We start from the raw sequence: 18,111 nt of genomic DNA on the forward strand, positions 1-18,111 counted from the left end.
TTTTGTGAGCATTATCGTTTTTCATTCACTCTTCACCATCCGAAAAGTTATATAGCATGGAGCAACTCCCCATTCCTGAATTGCAGCCAGGCATCACAATTAAGAGATGATGGAATTTGGTTCGCTTCGGGTCAGTTGAAGCATTGTCTTTGTCTGCATTGCTTCCCCGGATATTTACTTGGAGATTTTGTGACCAAAGACCAAAGTGGGTTATGTTTCAATGAAAGAGAGAGAGAGTACTAATATTCATGAAAAATAATTGAGATGTTGATCCAATTTGTTCGTATTCGACTTTTAAATTCAAATTTCTTCTAAAGTAATTCTTGTATAAAATCGTTTTACATAAGTTTTATTATCAAACCAAGTGATATATTCTAAATAATCCCACTAAAATAAATTTCGCAACCCCACTTTTCAATGATGAGGGCACAATGCATGGGGATATGATTTTAAATGCTTAATTGTAAAATCATTTTACGGGAGATTAACCCGTGTACTAAATGGAGACCCAGACCCAAAATAAGGTGCTATCTTAATCATTTTGGGTCCCTGTTAATCAAACCAATTGAAGAACTTAAAAATAAAACTTTTGTATTTCAAAAAAAAAATAAAAAAAAATTGATTTTTATTTTTCGTTCTAAATCATCCTATTAAAATTACAATTTCCTTCATCCTTATGAACTATGATAATCTTATACTACCCATCCCGATATTTGGACACCTAGAAAAGAAAAGTTTTGACTTTTAAATCAAGTGAGTAATATTTTAACGAAACCCGGTAATGGTGTAGTTTAGTTGTTAAAACCAAGGTGGAGACCCTAATTCAAGCTTTTTCAGGAGCAATTTTGTGAAGTATTTATGGCATGAGTCCATGCCCTATAGACTTTGAGCTTGTCACTCTGCGGGGTTTGCAGGCTATCTCGTATACCCGAGGTTACGAGGGTTCACACAGCGCACCCAAGGTAATGGCTACGAGTTCCCACGTCACCCAAAAAAAAATAACGAAAAAACTTGTTTATAAATCTCTTAATTTGGCTCTTTTGGCCGAGGATAGGAAATCGGGGTCCATAACTTTCCAAACACCTTTGGAGGAAGACTTGACTAACCTTAGTAATGGAGTTCTCTTTCCTTTGATTCAGGGTTCTCTGAACTGCTCTCAGTCTCTTATTTATGTGGATGTTGCGTGGTCCAAAGAGCTTACTGCTGGTTTGGGTGGGTGTATCATGTTTGATAACGAGGTTGTGTCTGAATTCTGTATCAAAGGAAGTGCTAAGAATGCTGAGCAAGCAGAAGATTTGGCAATTAGAGAGGCCTTGAAATGGGCGCTCTCTCGCAATATCTTTCATGTTACCATTTTCTCTAATTGTCTACAGGTTCTTGCTCAAGTCCTGAAGTATTCTCAACTCAAACATTGGACTAGGAATGCAGTTGAAGACATCACTGAACTAACGACAAACTTTCATTGTGTTTCTTTTGCTTATGTTCCTAGAATTTGTAATAAGGCCGCTCATAGGTTAGCTAAGCGTGCTATTAAATTATAGAACCCGTTAACCCGATTGTCAACAAAAAAAAAAAATCTCGAAAAATCGAGCCAAAATCTTAAAAAGTGAAATAAAAAAAGTGTTTCGAAATTCTCTTGGACTTTTAGCCCCCCAAAGTCGGACATATGTGCATCGAATAAAAGTGCAGATTTGTAAGAAAAAAACAAGTACAAACGACTTTGACTTGAAAACTTAAACTCTGTCTCCCCTCAATCTGCAAAAAGTTCATGTAACTTTTCTTGATCTCTTCTCTCAATTTTGTTTATATTTTTGTGGGTTTCAATAATTTGAGCTAACATTTATGAACAGGTAGATAATATAAATATATAAAAATGATGGATGAAGAAACTCAAACATCTGGATATGTAAAGTTGACTAGAGCTCAAGTCTCTGCTGATGATCAAGATATTAAACCTGGTGAACTTAATCAAGCTATACCCACTTCTCAGGTTTCTTATTTTTTCATAATATTTCATCGTGTTATTCTCATTTTAATCAATCACTTAGAAGACGGTTTTACACAAACATAATGTAAAACGGATTCAAACATAACCATATATATTGGTGGATAAAAGTAGTTATTAAAATAACCTATTTTACAATAAAGTTGTCTGAGGTTGCCTTATACAAGTATTTGTGCTGTAATTATCAATTGACCGATAGAGCCCATGTCGCGATTTTGCTGATTTTATTTGAATTTGATGGGAATGTGTGATCTTTTGTGAATTTGGGAGTGTCATTTGTTTTTTTTTTTTTTTGGTGTAAAGGGAGCCACAAGGGCGATTTTGATGCGACAGGGTTCAAACTAAGTCGCGCATACCACCTCTCATGAGGTTACTAACTAAGCTAGTTGACATCTGCGTTTGGGAGTGTCATTTGTAATTGTTGTTTGATATGTTGTGCATTGTGTTAGCATTTAGGGGTTTGACTTAGATCATGTAGGTATATAACAAGGGCAAAAAATTTGATCATTTGTTTACCTTTTAGATATTTTAATCAAAGGTAGAAAGAAATGATTGGAACGGAGGGAGTATTCTATAAAGCTCGCGACTTTTTTCTTTAAACATTGAATGATCTCCTTATAAGGACCGTGCACACCCAAAAGTCGATCTACGACAATTTGATTGTAGACGAATTGGTAAAGAATATGCCAGTGTGGTAGGATTAAAGCTTTCCAGTATTTATGGCAGAAAGAATGATTACCTGGCTGTTGGCCATTGCTTTATACACGGTCTCCTAGACGGTACTTTGACCATTGTTTTTTCCTATCCATTTAGGGTTGGGACTTTTAGTGTCCTTAAACCAAAAATAATCCTGTGTGGATTCGATAGTATTTGGTCACATGAATGCGGTTATAATTGATTGACCCCTCAAATGAGTAGAATGGTTTGTTTGGAGTTGCATTCTGATTTGCTTTACAAATAGCAAAAATAATTACACCTGTTAAGATTTTGGTGCCACCATGATTGTTGATATCTCTAGTTCTATTGTTTTACAGATAGCAATAATGATTCTTTGATTGTTCTGCTTGCTCTTGATTGTGCAGTTGCATGTTCAGAAGTGTAATGAATGCGGACAGGTTTTACCTGAAAGCTATGAAGCTCCTGCTAACGAGCCTTGGTCCAGTGGAATCTTTGGTTGTACTGAAGATACCGAAAGTTGTGAGTTCTCATCACTGCTTCTCTTTTCCGATTTGTTGCTTACAGTCAGAACCGTTTAACGCTCCAAGATTACTTTTGATGCCGGTATTAGATTTTTGTTGAATTAGCAAACCCGCTCTTATTTTCCTATCAGGTTGGACTGGACTTTTTTGCCCTTGTGTCTTATTTGGACGGAATATTGAAAGATTGAGAGACGAAACCTCTTGGACTACACCATGTATTTGTCATGCAGTATGTGTGGAAGGTGGGATGGTACTTGCCGCTGCTACAGCTTTCACTTATGGCATCGACCCTAGAGCAACAGGTCTAATATGGGAAGGCCTATTTTTTGCTTGGTGGATGTGCGGGATCTATACTGGTCTTGCTCGACAAACGCTGCAAGGAAAATATCACCTAAAGGTTTAGTTATGACCTTTTATTGTTTTATATTGAGTCGTCTTTCTTTATATCCCGGTGAAATCCAGCCAGCAGTATTCCAGTTAAATTGTCTCGTAACTGTGCAGAACTCCCCCTGTGACCCGTGCCTAGTGCATTGCTTCATGCATTGGTGTGCCTTGTGCCAGGAGCATCGCGAGATGAAATCCCGTCTATCTGATGAGACTGACATGCCCATGACTGTCATCAATCCACCACCCGTTCAAGAAATGACTGGCAAGGATAATCCTTTAGAAGTGCAGGCGCTGTAGTTTCCATCGTGGCATCGTATCAGACTGTAGAAATTAACCCGAGGAATATATATTTGCGGAAAAAACTTCTTTAACTCGTTTTAGGTTAAAGAAGAAGGTTGTTTTACTTGTAAAATTGTAATGTTAATGCTGTAATATCAAATACTCCTCCGTCTCAATCATTTATTTACCTTTATATTTCTTTATCAGGGTATTTTAATCAAAGTTCAGTTCAACAAATGATTGGGACGGAGGGAGTATGTACAGTCGTGTACAGACGTACAATGTGAAAAGCCCCTTTTTTCTGACTGATGAAAATACTCTATGTTTGACACCTTTGTGCCTTTGTTGTAGTAGCTAATGTGAAATTAATTAGTCTTATTTTAAACGGGTATATCCGTCGAAAGTGTAGATGGGTCAAATATGTCACCAATCACCACTTACATATAAGACAAAGTGGTGACATTCTACTTGTTGTTTGTCTTATTATGAAAATGGTGTGATATTTGACTCATCTATACATTTTATTGTTTTCTCTATTGATTATTCTTTGCTTCAGGGCCTGGAAGTATACTCCGTATATACTACAGTATATGAGACGGTTTCATTAACCATATACTCCGTATTTCTAAATAAGCGATACAACAATCTTCGGGTTGATTGTCATGGTTTAGTTATCGTATATCTTTTTTAAAAGTTCAAATTTCGAACATAAGATGATCACCTTCATTTAAATGTCAAGTTTGACTATAAACTCAAAATTTTTATGTTGTCAAGATGATTAATATCCATATATATGATTTGTTTACATATAAAATCCCTTGTTTATTAACCAAATCATTCTAGTGAATATGAGAGTGTGTAGGAAATAATGCTATTTATGGCATCACTAGTTCAAATGTAAACCTTCTATTCAAAGCAATTGGAGTTTGAAACAAATGAAATAAGAAAACCAACAATGAGATCTTATAATAAAAGTGTAATTAACCTACCTTACATTTAAATTTCGAATATTCGAATTCAACTATTCTTGTCATCGACCTTGTTTAATAAACGATATATTAATGCATATACAACATATTTAATCCGTTTTAGTAGAATTGACTTGTTAAACTAATAGAAACATATACTCCGTAATTGGTAATAACAGATTTAAAACAGCTTATTTATTTGTCTTTAATCTACTATATTATCATAAGCGATTTAGATTCCTAAATTTTTTTCTTGACCCATTTATATTTTGTTTAATAATTCACGTATGCCATAATAATATCCTGATTATCAAACAGAGCCATAATTTTAAATCACTCTTATTTTTCTTTTATTTATAAAGAGCTTATGAATGCACAAAGTATAGTATCTTTGTCAAGTAGTATAATTAAAGTTAATTTTTCCGTTTTGATTCTTATATTATTAGCATATAAAAAAAACAATATGCTCCATATATGGTTTAGCTCATTTCAATGTAAAAGTAATCTTCATAGTTAAACTTGAGATATTATTTGAATGAAGTAAATAAAACATTAAAACGTCAATTTTATCTTATTTTTGGTAATATTATTACATAATTCCATGAGATTTACAAAGTTGTCTTCCCATACATGAAAGATCTTTTGCATTTAAAGTCTTCTCCCTATAAAATGACTAGTACTTAGCAATTCAAAACTTCATTCATATATTCATCAATTCATGTTAAGTAAATAAGATCAAATAAACTAATTACCAATTAATAAACACAATCATCGTCGATAATAATATAACCATGGTTTCGAAATTATCATCTTCATTAAGCAAAAATGGAGATCATAAGGGTATGAACAAGAAAATGAAAGGGGTGGCTATAGATGATAATGACTACACCAACCCTAAGGCTAAGTCACATTGTGCTTCAACTGATAAAAGCACAATTCTTGATCTTAAGCTTTCGAGTTTTACTCCAGAAGGATCATCTCAACCAAAAACCTCGACAGATGAACAAGCCTTAGATGAGAAGTCGTCTCCTAGAGTCTTCACATGCAACTATTGTAAAGGGGAGTTTTCGACTTCTCAGGCTTTAGGTGGTCATCAAAATGCTCATAAACAAGAGAGGGCACGAGATAAAATGACTCGTGCAATGGGTCTCGTCCCACCTAATTTTATGTATAATCGTTATTCTAGTAAGTACAATAATGTCTCACCTTATGGTAGTGTACCTTATTACAAGGGACCACCACTCGGGGTGGTCAAGACGAATTCCATGATCCACAAACCTACCTATTCTTGGCCGTTGGCTCATGGATATGGATATAGATATGGACCTGGTAATATTAAACTATATGAGTCGTTATTAAATTCTCAAGCATCTAATAATAAATCGGGATTGTCGAGTCATAATAATGTGGCTTCTTCGGCCTTCAACAACTCGAATAATCTTTCAAGATCTTTGCCTACAATTGGAGAAGAAGAGCAAGTTCAAAAAATTGGCAAACTTACTCTTAAGGATACTTCAATTAATGAGATAGATGCTCATAACTCAAGCAACATAGACCAAGTGAAGGTTGAGAACACCCAATGTCTTGATTTGTCCTTGAGGCTTTGACATGTCTTCCTTTACAGTAATCACAAAGACTTTGAAGAGACAGTTTCTCAATAAGTTATTATTCGTACCCTTTTAATTTAGCCTGTTTAATTGTTTGCATTATGTTATTATGTTCTTTTGTTATTTCACTTATTGAGAATTGGCTTCTTTTGTACATCAATCAATTTTAATTTGATTATTGTAATTTTCTATTTTTGATTTTAATGATTTAGTATGCAGGGCAAAATTTGAAGCTTAACCATTCTTACATGAGCATTTTTGTAACATTATTCAATTTAGTTCAGATTCGAGTATGAAAAAGTTATTCCGCTTAATTTGAACATGATTGCATCCTAAGAAAGTTATCAAACATTCAAAGAATACCATATAAAAATATCACAAATTCTTTTAAAAGTTGGTATAATCTGTAAAATCACAAGATAATTTTTGCAAATACCCTTTTGAAAAATCTTTTAAGAAATACCATAATTTTTTTGTGGTGTACAAATCAAACTCTCACATTGAAAAAATTAGAAGAGTATTGTTTTATTTACGAGGCACCTACCAATTCATTAGTACGATGTTTTTTGAAAAGAAGGTCAAACATAACACAAAGTCAGATACGAGTTTGGACCAAAGCAGACAATATCATACCAATAATGTTGGATGACGATGGTAGCTAGTGACTAGTGACAATCAGTGGCGTAACCACATACAAGCTAGTGGGGTCTTGAGACCTCACAGGCCACAACTTTCCAACAATTGATGTTTTTTATTTTCAAAATTAGTTTAATTTGAAAATTTTATGTCTTTACGACCCTGTAATAAAAGAAATAAACAACAATTACATTAAAATTGACCTTACACATAAACGCTTATGTATACGCCACTGGTGATAATCATAACATATATACGACAAAAATATACACCTTTTATATAACGTGTAAATTTATTATTTCAGCTGTCGGTACGATATACTCGTTGTCAACCCTAAAAAACAAGATAAAATACTGGCTAGCAGTTTGTACGTTAACTGCAAGAATTAAACTGTCAATCGGCAGTTTTTACTCAATTCAAAAACATGCAACCGCTCAATAAAAACACAAATTCTCGTCACATTTTTACAGTTTCTAACATTTGATCAACCACAAATATAATCTCTTGTTAAATTTAATAGTAATTATTTCACATCATAAAAAGAAAACAAATTAAAAACAAGAAGAAATGGCACCAAGAACAACATTCATTGTTGCATTCCAACAATCCGTCACCTCCAAGGCTTTGAGATCGTACCTTGCTGAGTTTATCTCCACTTTCATCTACGTCTTCGTCGCTGCTGGTTCTGCAATGTCCTCTAGTCAGTCTCTTTATTTTGCCATTCTTTTCTTTTTAATTTATCGTATGCACTTATAGTTAATACTTAATAACGGAGTCAGAAAAGACAATTTCATACTTGTTCACAATTCGAGTTAGTACGAATGTAGTGTAACGTGAAATTAACACCCTTAGAAATTAAAGCACCAACTTATTCATGTATTTCACATTTTCTTCGTTTCACGAGGGTTTACAAAAACTCGATTAATGGTTAACTAGTATAAATCCCGCGCTATTATCTTTTAAATGGGTTAAATAATTTGACAATGGACGAGTTTACATATTGTGTTACATAGTACGGTTGGTGTGATTTTATATGACTGACAAATTATAAAAACACCTGAGAATGTTACCTGATGACGCGCTATTATTTTTAAATGGTATTAGTCACTATTAACTCGTTTTATCAATCTATAGATCGCGAAGAGATAATCAATTTGAAAAAAATTAGTCAGTTCTGATTTCTGGTCTATGATTTATGCTCAATTGAAAATTTTAAAAACAATAAAAAGGTCAAAATCAAATCTCAAGGATAACATGTGAACAAACTTAAAAAGTTGGGTACCACGTGCAAAATGACAAAGTTTAAGGATACCACGTGAATTTTCCGTATTATAATTTGACATAATTCACGTGGGAATATCAAAATGCAGGGAAAATTCTACCGGACGCAAGATCCGACCCGTCTAGCCTAGTGGTTATAGCCTTGGCAAATGGATTTGGCTTGAGCTCTGCCGTGTATATTTCCGGCAACATTTCGGGTGGTCACGTTAACCCGGCTGTGACGTTCGCGAAGGTGGTCGGATGCCACATTCCTATTCCTACTGCCCTGTTCTATTGGATTTCCCAAATTATGGGTTCTGTAATGGCCTGTTTAGTACTCAAGATCACCACCGTTGACCATGTAAGTACTAATCCCCTATTTACTAAAACAATAGGTAGATCTCCAAATTTTTCCGCTTAAAATTTTAGCATTTACAATTGGGCTTATTATTATAGTTTATTTTATAGGTATATCTTGAACTATAAATGGATATAATCTTTTAATTGGATATATTCATAAAATTGAAATGCTTAGAATCTGGACAAATTTGATATGCAAAAGATTTTCCTATATACTAAAACATTAATAGATCTCTAAATCCTCATGTTTAAATTTCCCGCCTAGGTAATATTCTACTGATTTCCTAATTAATTAGTGTTCACTATCAATATTTACTAAACAATATTTATCTCTTAATTTATTTTCATAACATCAATCATTTTTAACTTTTACATAAATAAGGCTAATAAAATATCGTCTTGAAATTACATATGCAATTTTCTACTATTTTTAAAATGGAGGTAAACTGCATTAGTTTAATTAGTTGTCAAATAATATCTGTATCTAAAATAATGTGCATTTGCACGAGAGCTACACTAGTTCTAAACAATTATTTTTTATGGTGATGTATTTTGTGCTTTTACGATTCAATTTAGTCCAAATTCGAGACGGATTTGTATAAAAGTACTAATAAAACCGAACATGTATTTTGCTAAACGGTTTTCTTAAAATTGTATGAAGTGCGTTTTTTTAGGCTACTTTAATAGTTTATGTGTCATTAGTCACATGTTAGAAAAATCTTCTGTGGTTAGTTGTTGTGCCTTTTTAATATTGCCGAATGATGTTTTTTTGTAAATGTCACAGAATGTTGTGACCCATAAGATAGCAGCGGAAATGACCGGGTTCGGAGCAGCCATTTTGGAAGGTGTGGTGACATTCGGACTAGTTTACACAGTCTATGCTGCAAGTGACCCAAGATATGGTCAATTGGGCTCAATTGGGCCCATAGTAATTGGGCTTATTTCAGGAGCAAATGTGTTAGCAGTTGGACCATTTTCGGGTGGGTCAATGAATCCGGCATACTCATTTGGAGCGGCTGTAGTTGGTGGGAGTTTCAGGAATCAAGCGGTCTATTGGATTGGACCTCTATTCGGGGCAGCAACCGCGGGCCTTTTGTATGATAATGTGGTGTACCCTCCATTGGAGTCGGATCCTCCTTGCGAAGGAGGTCGAGTCTAGCTTGAATGTTTATTGTTAGTATGTACTAAATGATGGAATTGAATCATTGATCACTTTGTTTGTCTAATATTGTTAAGACTTACTTGCGGTTGTAAAATTCTAGGTCATTATATTGTTGAATGCTTATTGTAGGATAGTAGTTATTGTGTTAAGTATGTATAATTTGATTTGATGAATGTAACTTCTCAATCAATGTTAAATGGTGTGTGATATTAGTGATCATTGTGAAGTCTTGTATGGAGATATGGTATACCGTGTGATAAAAATCATTTAAGTCGAGTGTAATTTTAAGTTGCTAAAATAATAAATATATCAAATCAGGAAAATTTGACATCAATCAACTTCTAATTAAACGTATTTCTCTCATGTAATGCTTTAACGTATCTATAATCTAGATTAACTTAAACTACTACGGAGTATAATAATAATCTTATACTAGAATATTCTCATGAGTTGAAAGGTTATAATAGGGTCACTCGGATTGATTATGTGTAACTGTGTAAGGCTAAAGCGGATCGGATTATCTTTGGTTTCTGTTTTGGCATATCAGTATCATCCTTTGTCTTGACTTAGAATCATGTAAAGTCATCATTAAATATGCCAGCATTGGATAATAGGTCGAACCAGGTTTTGTACAAATCATTATCGAGATAGGTTATTGATATTAAACCTGGGTTGAATGAAATGACATGTATTGGTGAACCATATTAAAATCGTTTTGGTGTTTCTAAAGTTTAATTTGAAGCAGAAAGTGTAAGGTAAATGGACATAAATGAACTCAAGAAACCTTGCGGTGCTACTAAATAGAAGTTCTTTTTCACCAACACGTTTAATGTTCCTACATCGGAGTATATTTTTTATACTTTCAACTTCAAATTGAATTTAATCATTTCATATTTAAGTGCATTTTCTCTATTTAAAATAAACCATTACGAAATATTTATTTCAACTTCATATATCGTGCCGATCATATTTAAATTTAGCTAAAATTCAAAATGATAAATGCCATCGCTAAAAGCTAATCATCAATATAACACCAATTGATTTCAAATCTATTATGGTTCAACAAAATTTTCAAATTCGACCGAATTAACTGATCTTAAATCTACTACAGTTCAACAACGTTTTCAAATTCGACCGAATCAACTAATCTCAAATCTATTACGGTTCAACAAAATTTTCAGATTCGGCCGAATCGGATTTCAAGCCACATGAATTGTGACGTTGTGACTTGCCAAAAAGGCATGTAATAAAATCCGATCGACATAGTCGATACCGTATTAGGGCCAAGCATAAATCCTCTTTATCGTTCACCCCCAAATATTTTTCCATCCTCTCCTCAACCCCAAACCCTAATTTATCAAATCGCTTAATTTCTCCTGCTCAATTCTCCCCTAATTCCGCCATGGATGCTCAGCGAGCTCTCCTCGACGAACTCATGGGTGCAGGTACTTCTCAATTAATCTCATCATCTATTATTTTTTGTCTAATTTAATCGCTTAATTAGTTAATTAATTGAATCAATTCTCGAAGTTTATGTATAACTCGTGTCAATTATTCGATTTCAGCTCGAAATTTGACCGATGAAGAGAAGAAAGGGTATAGAGAGTTAAAGTGGGATGATAGAGAGGCTTGCGCGTGTTTTATGGTTCGATTTTGTCCTCATGATCTCTTCGTTAATACTCGCAGTGATCTTGGTGCGTTTTCTTTTTCTCGATTACGTCGTATTAGTTAATTTTCATATGTTTTGTTTTAATTGAATGGATTTTGTGTGATTGTAGTTGTATGAGCGAATGTAGTTTGATTTTAATGTTGTTGTTTTTTAGCTTGTTTTAGCTGAATGCTGGCTTTTTATTTGTAATATGTATATTCCGAAATTTATGGCGCTGTTTGTTGGGTGATCTTAGTCACTGTGGTGTGTAAGGGGGTCAGATGTACGCGGCCTTTCTCCTGTGCTATCAACACAGAGAGACTTTTTTCTGATGACCCAAATTGACAAACTGCGTTATTGCGTCCAGTGACTGCTATTTCACTTTCAAAAGAAGCGCAGCCAATTTGGCGAGCCATTTTTGCTTTATTCTATTATAATCTAGAACCAAATAATGACAAGGCTTTGGCTCCACTGGAAATGGAAAACTATCAATGAGTTCAGTGTGATAGTGTACTGAATTTAATTTGCAAGTCTATAGGACCGAATTTTAGTAGATTGTTTGGTCACTTCATTAATTGTGTCTTCGAATATTCCTGAGCATAGATATGAGGGAAAACCATGTGTTATAGGATCTTTTATTGTCTTATCAAGAGGACATTAGAGTTGAACATGAATTTGATAGTTTTGCTCGGGCGTATTAAATATCGAAAAATAAAATGTGGATATTTAAGGAAGGGCGGCACTGTAGAGTGCCTCAACTTAATCGGCGTAGACTGCTGAATCCCGATGGTAATTGGCGATTTTGAGCCATATGTGTTCTCTATACCGTCACTCTAGGTACATTTCTGGATATATTGATCATTGACATACATTGAATGTCTAATATCTGCTTGAATTGAAGCTAACATCTTGCGATCATTATAAGGGAATATATGTGATTAAAAATTAAGACTATCGGGTTAAATCGATTGTTGTTGATGTAGAGGTTTGATTTATTGGAGATAATTATTAGTTGACTAATGGTATTTGTAGTGGAATTACGGTTTATAGTCTTTTTTTTTTTAACTTCATCGAGGGTTGTTAGAACTGAATCTTGATGTTATATTTTAGATCCTGATCGATTTTTGCATTATTTTGACATATGCATCCTGTATCAGGTCCATGCCCAAGAGTTCATGACCAAAAGCTGAAAGAAAGGTGAGTTATCCAATTTTTTTCTATTGTTACTCTTTTTGAGAGAAATGTGAGTTAGATTGCTGTGGATGTGTATCCAACATAGTGTACCACTGGTCTTCAGTCAATTGGTATTTTGTCTCTAAATGTGCGACTCTTTTCCACATTTTGGATCTTTGTTTGTCACGTTTTTTGTTGTCTTTATATTAGCTACCTTCTTTATATGTGTGGTGTAGGATGAAATTGAATTAGGTAGTTACTTGGGTTCTTTGCTAATATGACATGGAGGTAACTGATGCTCATTGAGGTAACTGATTCAATGTTGATGACTGTTGACAAAAATCCTTAAGAGGAAGGGATTCTTCTTCAGTTTTAGATACCATGGTTTACTACATAGCCGTCTGGGAATGCGTACTGGTATTAAGGAATAATTTGTTTGACATGCCACATTCAGTTTTTGAATGTCTTTCTATAGTCATGAAGTCTTCTTGGAGCAAGTATTAGCCATACATTTTGTGCTAATCAGATATTTGATTTTTTAAAACCGCGTATCATTTACCAAGGCATCTAATTATATTGGTTAGGGAAGGATTGTCGTAGAATTTTGGGCTTTCTTGTGTTTGTTCGGTCAAAGTCAGGCATCTAGTTCTTTGTGAAAGAACCTTTATCTGAGCAGTTAATTTGTTTCATCCTACGCCCCATGGACTGGGTTGTTGGGTAGTTTAATTGTCACCCAAAGTTGCCTTTATGGCAGTAATTGCATCAGTTTGGCAACCATTTAGTCATTTCAGGGTCTAAATATAGTTCTGCTTCAGAAACAATTAATTGAGTGAAAGAAAATGTCTGAGGAGTTTTAGTGTGATGGATGTGTATGTTATATCCAGGAGTTTTAATATGATGGATGTTGTATGATACAAAATGTCTAGTTTGTTCAGTTGAAGATGTTTTTGCTTGTTTGTTCTGTCTCACAGCTGGCAAGTTTCAAGGAGAGTTTTTCTCTTGGAAGGGGGAGGGTTAGCTACAATTATTGTTAATTGCTTACTTTATGTAAAGTATCTCTAGTTCGCTACGGCTAATGCTGTCTAGTAGATTATCTTTCTTGAGTATTACATTATCTTTGAAGACCAGTTTTAATGTTTTCTTTGATTTGAATGTGCAGCTTTGAAAATTCTCCGAGGCATGATACTTTTGTTCCACGCTTTGAAGCTGAGCTTGCCCAGTTCTGTGAGAAATTGGTAAGCTATACCCTGTACAACACCTTCTTTATTCTTTTTCTTATGTAGTAATACTGCCTGTTGCTTTCCTACTCAGGTATCAGACCTGGACCGAAAAGTTAGGCGTGGGAGAGAGCGCCTTGATCAGGAGGTTGAACTTCCTCCACCTCCTCCAATCACGCCTGAAAAGGCTGAGCAACTCTCTGTGTTGGAGGAGAAGATAAAGATTTTGCTGGAACAAGTTGAATCACTGGGTGAAGTTGGAAAAGTTGATGAAGCAGAAGCATTAATGAGAAAGGTGCGGCTGTTTGTTCAGCTCATTTGTTTTGAGTAGTTTCTGGCATGTTCCCCTGATATCAGAAGCGACTGTAGCTCTTTTACTTGTAGCATAGGATGGCCATATTTTGCTGAGGAAATCTTTTATTTTGTTCGCCCCGTGTATTTTTGTAAACTACACTTTGTCAATTGACATGATAAAAAGCATCGGAGTAATTTTGCAGGTTGAGAGTCTTAATGCAGAGAAGACTGCTTTAATTCAACCACCACAGACTGCCTTATCAATGTTGACCCAGGAGAAAAAGATGGCACTGTGCGAAATTTGTGGCTCTTTTCTTATAGCCAATGATGCTTTGGAGAGGGCTCAATCCCATATTACAGGAAAGCAGCACATTGGATATGGCATGGTTCGTGATTTCCTTTCCGAATACAAGGTTAGACAGTGTGTTCCTCATTCGATAATCCTCTTACTACCAACAAATTGTTTTTAGTTGATTTGTAACTCTAGTGCACTTTCACTTCAACAGACAACTATGGAGAAAGCAAAGGAAGAGGAAAGATTAGCAAGGGAGAAAGAAGCAGAAGAACGTCGAAAGCAGAGAGAGAAAGAAAATGAGAGCAGAAGTAGAAGAAGTAGCTCTAATGATAGGGAGCGACATCGTGATCGGGAAAATAGCCGTGATCGAGAATGGAATGGTAAATATCGAGATGAGGGAAGGGGGGCAGACAGGAGATGGCATGGTGATAATCGTAATGGAAGGGATGGGGGGAGGAGTAGGTACTATGATCGTGATTCCCGAAGGAGTAGGTCACGTTCGCCTATTAGGCATGGCCGTCGAAGGTGATTAAGAGGTCCAGCAATGTAGTTTCCAGCACTAAATGGTTATGTAGATAACCATATCTTTAACCTAATGAGGTAGACACTTTAATATATCAGATGTTTATGTGTGTCTCATTGGGATGTTGCATTGGTGTCTTATTGGGAGTTGAACTTTTGTTTATTGTCCGACAGCTTTGCTTGAGACTGAAACTGTCTGTTATCATCTTATTAGAGGTCAGAAGGATTGAGGTAGGTAAAACTTCATTGTTGTAATCTGCAGTTTAGCTCAAATTTTGTTCTATTATATGCTTTTGGGTATGGCCACCAGTAACTTTCCTTAGGCTTGTGTTCTGTGGTCGTGACTCGTGAGGGTTAACTTCATGATGTTGTGGAACTTCTGAGCTGTGGCTTTCTTGTGACTGTTAGGTACTTTTAACTCATGGTTCTGGGTAATTGTCCGTTCCTATTTTTGCTCTCTCTGATATATTGGAGTTGCTGGTGATTGTCAATGCACCTGCATTAATATTACTCTCCCATTCATTTGGATTCACAACATTTTATGTTTTGGATTGTCCAAGTCAATCACTGTCATTCCCCTCTTTGTTCAATTTTGATTCTTAAAGACGAATCGTTTTATAACAACGTGGGATCCCCAGTACTTGCACTCTCCATCCACTTACATACCTTTACTTTTTCCCATTTCTGGAGTCTTCTGCCGTTTAAAAATGTAATGAAATCCAAATGAATGGAGGATGTATCTCTTTATGACATACTAGTAGTTAATAATTGACTTTGGATGATGGTGTCCTTTTTATTGATTTCGCTGAAGGAAACAAAAAAACTCCGTTGCTTATTTCCATGTTATAACTTTCTGCAAGTAGAAGAACGCGTACCAGGAACTGAATGTGAATTCTGCCCGGGTTTTAGCCTAGGTAATTTCCCTCCGTTATTTTTTCTTTGAGAAGCTGGTTTGTGTTTCCAAGTTATTCAACGAGGGTTGTTGCAGAGCATGAATGTTCACTTGCTTTTTAGTTGATAGAAGTTTGCAAAATTACAAATTGCAACTCATGGGGGAATGGAGCGAGCATCTGCAGAAGTCCTAAGGTAAAATATGCTCCATACCTGGGCTACAAATTGTTTAGGGTACTTCTTTGCAGGGTAAAAACAAGGTGGATAGCTGAAAATGTGTTTTCTAAATGGTATCCATTATCCGGAGAGTGATTTGCGGAGTTGCGCGTCTTTATTGTGTGCCTCGGCAGGTACATTCTTTAGAAATTGATTTTAGATAGCTCTAAGGTATTTCTACGTGGAAAAGTTCGTAGTTACTATCTAGTAATCTAGTATTCTAGTGTACCACGTCACTATGCACCCCAACTAACGTGAACTATCATTTTCAATCTCTCTTTGATTGTACTTTGTTATTTTATTTTTTTTGTCGATTCAGTTTGGCTGGGGTATATGAGGACATGGTATACTGGTTGTACCTAAAAATTTCACGAGTAAGTGACCCATTAGGGTAATTTCTATTGGATTGTGCATCATCGTAAAACCTGGACGGAGCATTGAGTAGTAGCCAAATAACATTTCTATGTTTCATGTTGATTGTAATGTGTAATAACCAAATACTGTGATGTGCCCATTAGGGTAACTTTTAATCATCATTCCGCTGGCTTTATAATTGGGGAAGCTGCACGGGGTGGAACTAGCGATTGGATCGTGTTAATTAGGTTCTTTTCTTTTAAATTAGTCAATTTGGGTGTTTGGAGATAAGGTCAGTTTGGGTTCGATCATTTTATGTTGGTTCAATTTGGGTTTGGTACTTTCGGAGTAGAATCAGGTTTGGACTGAGTTCATTTTAGTCAATCGTTGCAGTCGATTTGGGCCTAATAAAGACACAACTTGGTGCAACTAAGACTTGGCTATCTAGACACAACCTTGTGCTCCCTACCCTAAAGCTGCACTTTATTCATGGAGGAGTAGCCCACTTAGCAATCTCATTTGATCGTCAGACCCGTAAACCATAGCCCCACAGATATCCATTTGTAATCCCCGTACATCCTCGGCCTGTGGGCTATGGACCTCTTTTTTGTTTTCAGATTGTCAAATGTCAATAAACTATTAGGGTCAGACTTTTTTTTCATGGAATTTTGGTTTTACTGATAGTATAGTCTGTACATGCAATTTTATTCAGGTTAAACAGTGTGGATACAAGAGCTTGGAGTAATCCAATGTGTTGTTTGATTGCGTACTGAAAAAAAATTTGGAAATCTAATTTTTGTGAAGCGGTAAAAATGGCTGGTCGGTTTGTTTACCCCTTTAGAGTTTAGATATACAAAAGTTTTCATGTAAACCTACGTCCTAACTCCTACACGCAATCAAACAACTTTTCGTATATAGAATTCATTCCCTGCAATTAAACGGGCCCAAATAAAAGACTTTCCCAAATGTAATCAAAAGAAAAAAAAAAATCCAATCAAAAACGAAATCTATATTTTTCTTATTAGTTTCGTAATCTAAATATTAATTGTGGGATTGAACATGATTCCTAAAATCCCAATTCATACAATCATACAAACCTTTCTTGGGTATAAACCTTAATTTAAAATAATATACTCCTTACCTTATATAGATATAATTAAATACTACTCCCTCCTATTTTAAATAACTTTCCTTATTTTCTTTTTCGTCTATTCACAATATTCTCCCTATTTCCTTATTTGGCAAATTTATATACTTATTTTAATCATCTCAACCCCACAACAATACCCCACAATACTCATACTTTATCTTATTTTAATCAACTTACGCCACAACAATACTTATTTTAATCACTTTACCCCACAACAATACTTATTTTAATCACACAATACCTTCCCTCTCTCCAATCTCCTACTCCACTACAATATTTTACCATATTGTTCCGAGTGTACTTCCAGAGCAGATGTTTGTTACCACTCGTAGCTAGTAGAATGATGTCCTTGCTTGAATCCTCCTTGCGGTCTCCTGAAACGATGAACAAACTGAGGGCTCGGCTTTGGCCGAGCGTACTCACTCCGACGCTCAAGTCAGTGAACTTAGAGAGAAGTTGTTGTAACTTGGCTAAGAGTATATTGTAGA

The 18,111-nt window shown here is 35.2% G+C and overlaps 3 protein-coding genes and 1 long non-coding RNA gene across 5 annotated transcripts; all 4 read left to right on the top strand.

Annotated features, from left to right (window-relative positions):
- Positions 1-1,850: 1,850 nt before the first annotated feature.
- Positions 1,851-4,201, top strand: LOC141655843 (cell number regulator 6-like). The gene is made up of 4 exons (XM_074462870.1): positions 1,851-1,990; positions 3,088-3,202; positions 3,336-3,601; positions 3,706-4,201. The coding sequence occupies exons 1-4, from the start codon at positions 1,874-1,876 to the stop codon at positions 3,886-3,888; spliced, it is 681 nt and encodes a 226-aa protein (XP_074318971.1). The 5' UTR covers positions 1,851-1,873; the 3' UTR covers positions 3,889-4,201.
- A 3,346-nt stretch (positions 4,202-7,547) lies between these two features.
- Positions 7,548-10,126, top strand: LOC141655844 (putative aquaporin TIP5-1). Its single transcript, XM_074462871.1, has 4 exons — positions 7,548-7,781; positions 8,452-8,702; positions 9,486-10,037; positions 10,077-10,126. The coding sequence occupies exons 1-3, from the start codon at positions 7,649-7,651 to the stop codon at positions 9,858-9,860; spliced, it is 759 nt and encodes a 252-aa protein (XP_074318972.1). The 5' UTR covers positions 7,548-7,648; the 3' UTR covers positions 9,861-10,037; positions 10,077-10,126.
- A 980-nt stretch (positions 10,127-11,106) lies between these two features.
- LOC141656549 (uncharacterized) lies at positions 11,107-15,493 on the top strand. 2 transcript variants are annotated; one of them, XR_012548525.1, is made up of 8 exons: positions 11,107-11,308; positions 11,429-11,557; positions 12,669-12,708; positions 13,844-13,919; positions 13,996-14,196; positions 14,399-14,608; positions 14,702-15,090; positions 15,187-15,493. XR_012548525.1 is itself a non-coding variant. In XM_074463489.1 (7 exons), the coding sequence occupies exons 1-7, from the start codon at positions 11,266-11,268 to the stop codon at positions 15,017-15,019; spliced, it is 1,017 nt and encodes a 338-aa protein (XP_074319590.1). In that variant the 5' UTR covers positions 11,143-11,265; the 3' UTR covers positions 15,020-15,493. The 2 variants fall into 2 exon arrangements, 1 of the variants encoding a protein (XP_074319590.1); XM_074463489.1 differs by having other exon boundaries at positions 11,143-11,308; positions 14,702-15,493.
- A 328-nt stretch (positions 15,494-15,821) lies between these two features.
- Positions 15,822-17,286, top strand: LOC141656550 (uncharacterized). Its single transcript, XR_012548526.1, has 3 exons — positions 15,822-15,926; positions 16,027-16,253; positions 16,854-17,286. It is a non-coding gene; the product is annotated as an uncharacterized LOC141656550 (long non-coding RNA).
- Positions 17,287-18,111: the final 825 nt, after the last annotated feature.

Source organism: Silene latifolia, chromosome 5, assembly GCF_048544455.1.
Source record: "Silene latifolia isolate original U9 population chromosome 5, ASM4854445v1, whole genome shotgun sequence".
NCBI lineage: Eukaryota > Viridiplantae > Streptophyta > Magnoliopsida > Caryophyllales > Caryophyllaceae > Silene > Silene latifolia.

Excerpts from the sequence above, each read along its gene's own strand:
- LOC141655843 (XM_074462870.1), top strand. The coding sequence starts at position 1,874 with ATGATGGATGAAGAAACTCAAACATCTGGATATGTAAAGTTGACTAGA. Across the intron at positions 3,203-3,335 it reads TACTGAAGATACCGAAAGTT|GTTGGACTGGACTTTTTTGC; the intron begins GTGAGTTCTCAT and ends TTTTCCTATCAG. Across the intron at positions 3,602-3,705 it reads AAGGAAAATATCACCTAAAG|AACTCCCCCTGTGACCCGTG; the intron begins GTTTAGTTATGA and ends GTAACTGTGCAG.
- LOC141655844 (XM_074462871.1), top strand. The coding sequence starts at position 7,649 with ATGGCACCAAGAACAACATTCATTGTTGCATTCCAACAATCCGTCACC. Across the intron at positions 7,782-8,451 it reads TGGTTCTGCAATGTCCTCTA|GGAAAATTCTACCGGACGCA; the intron begins GTCAGTCTCTTT and ends ATCAAAATGCAG. Across the intron at positions 8,703-9,485 it reads AGATCACCACCGTTGACCAT|AATGTTGTGACCCATAAGAT; the intron begins GTAAGTACTAAT and ends TAAATGTCACAG.
- LOC141656549 (XM_074463489.1), top strand. The coding sequence starts at position 11,266 with ATGGATGCTCAGCGAGCTCTCCTCGACGAACTCATGGGTGCAG. Across the intron at positions 12,709-13,843 it reads GACCAAAAGCTGAAAGAAAG|CTTTGAAAATTCTCCGAGGC; the intron begins GTGAGTTATCCA and ends TTGAATGTGCAG. Across the intron at positions 13,920-13,995 it reads CCCAGTTCTGTGAGAAATTG|GTATCAGACCTGGACCGAAA; the intron begins GTAAGCTATACC and ends TTTCCTACTCAG.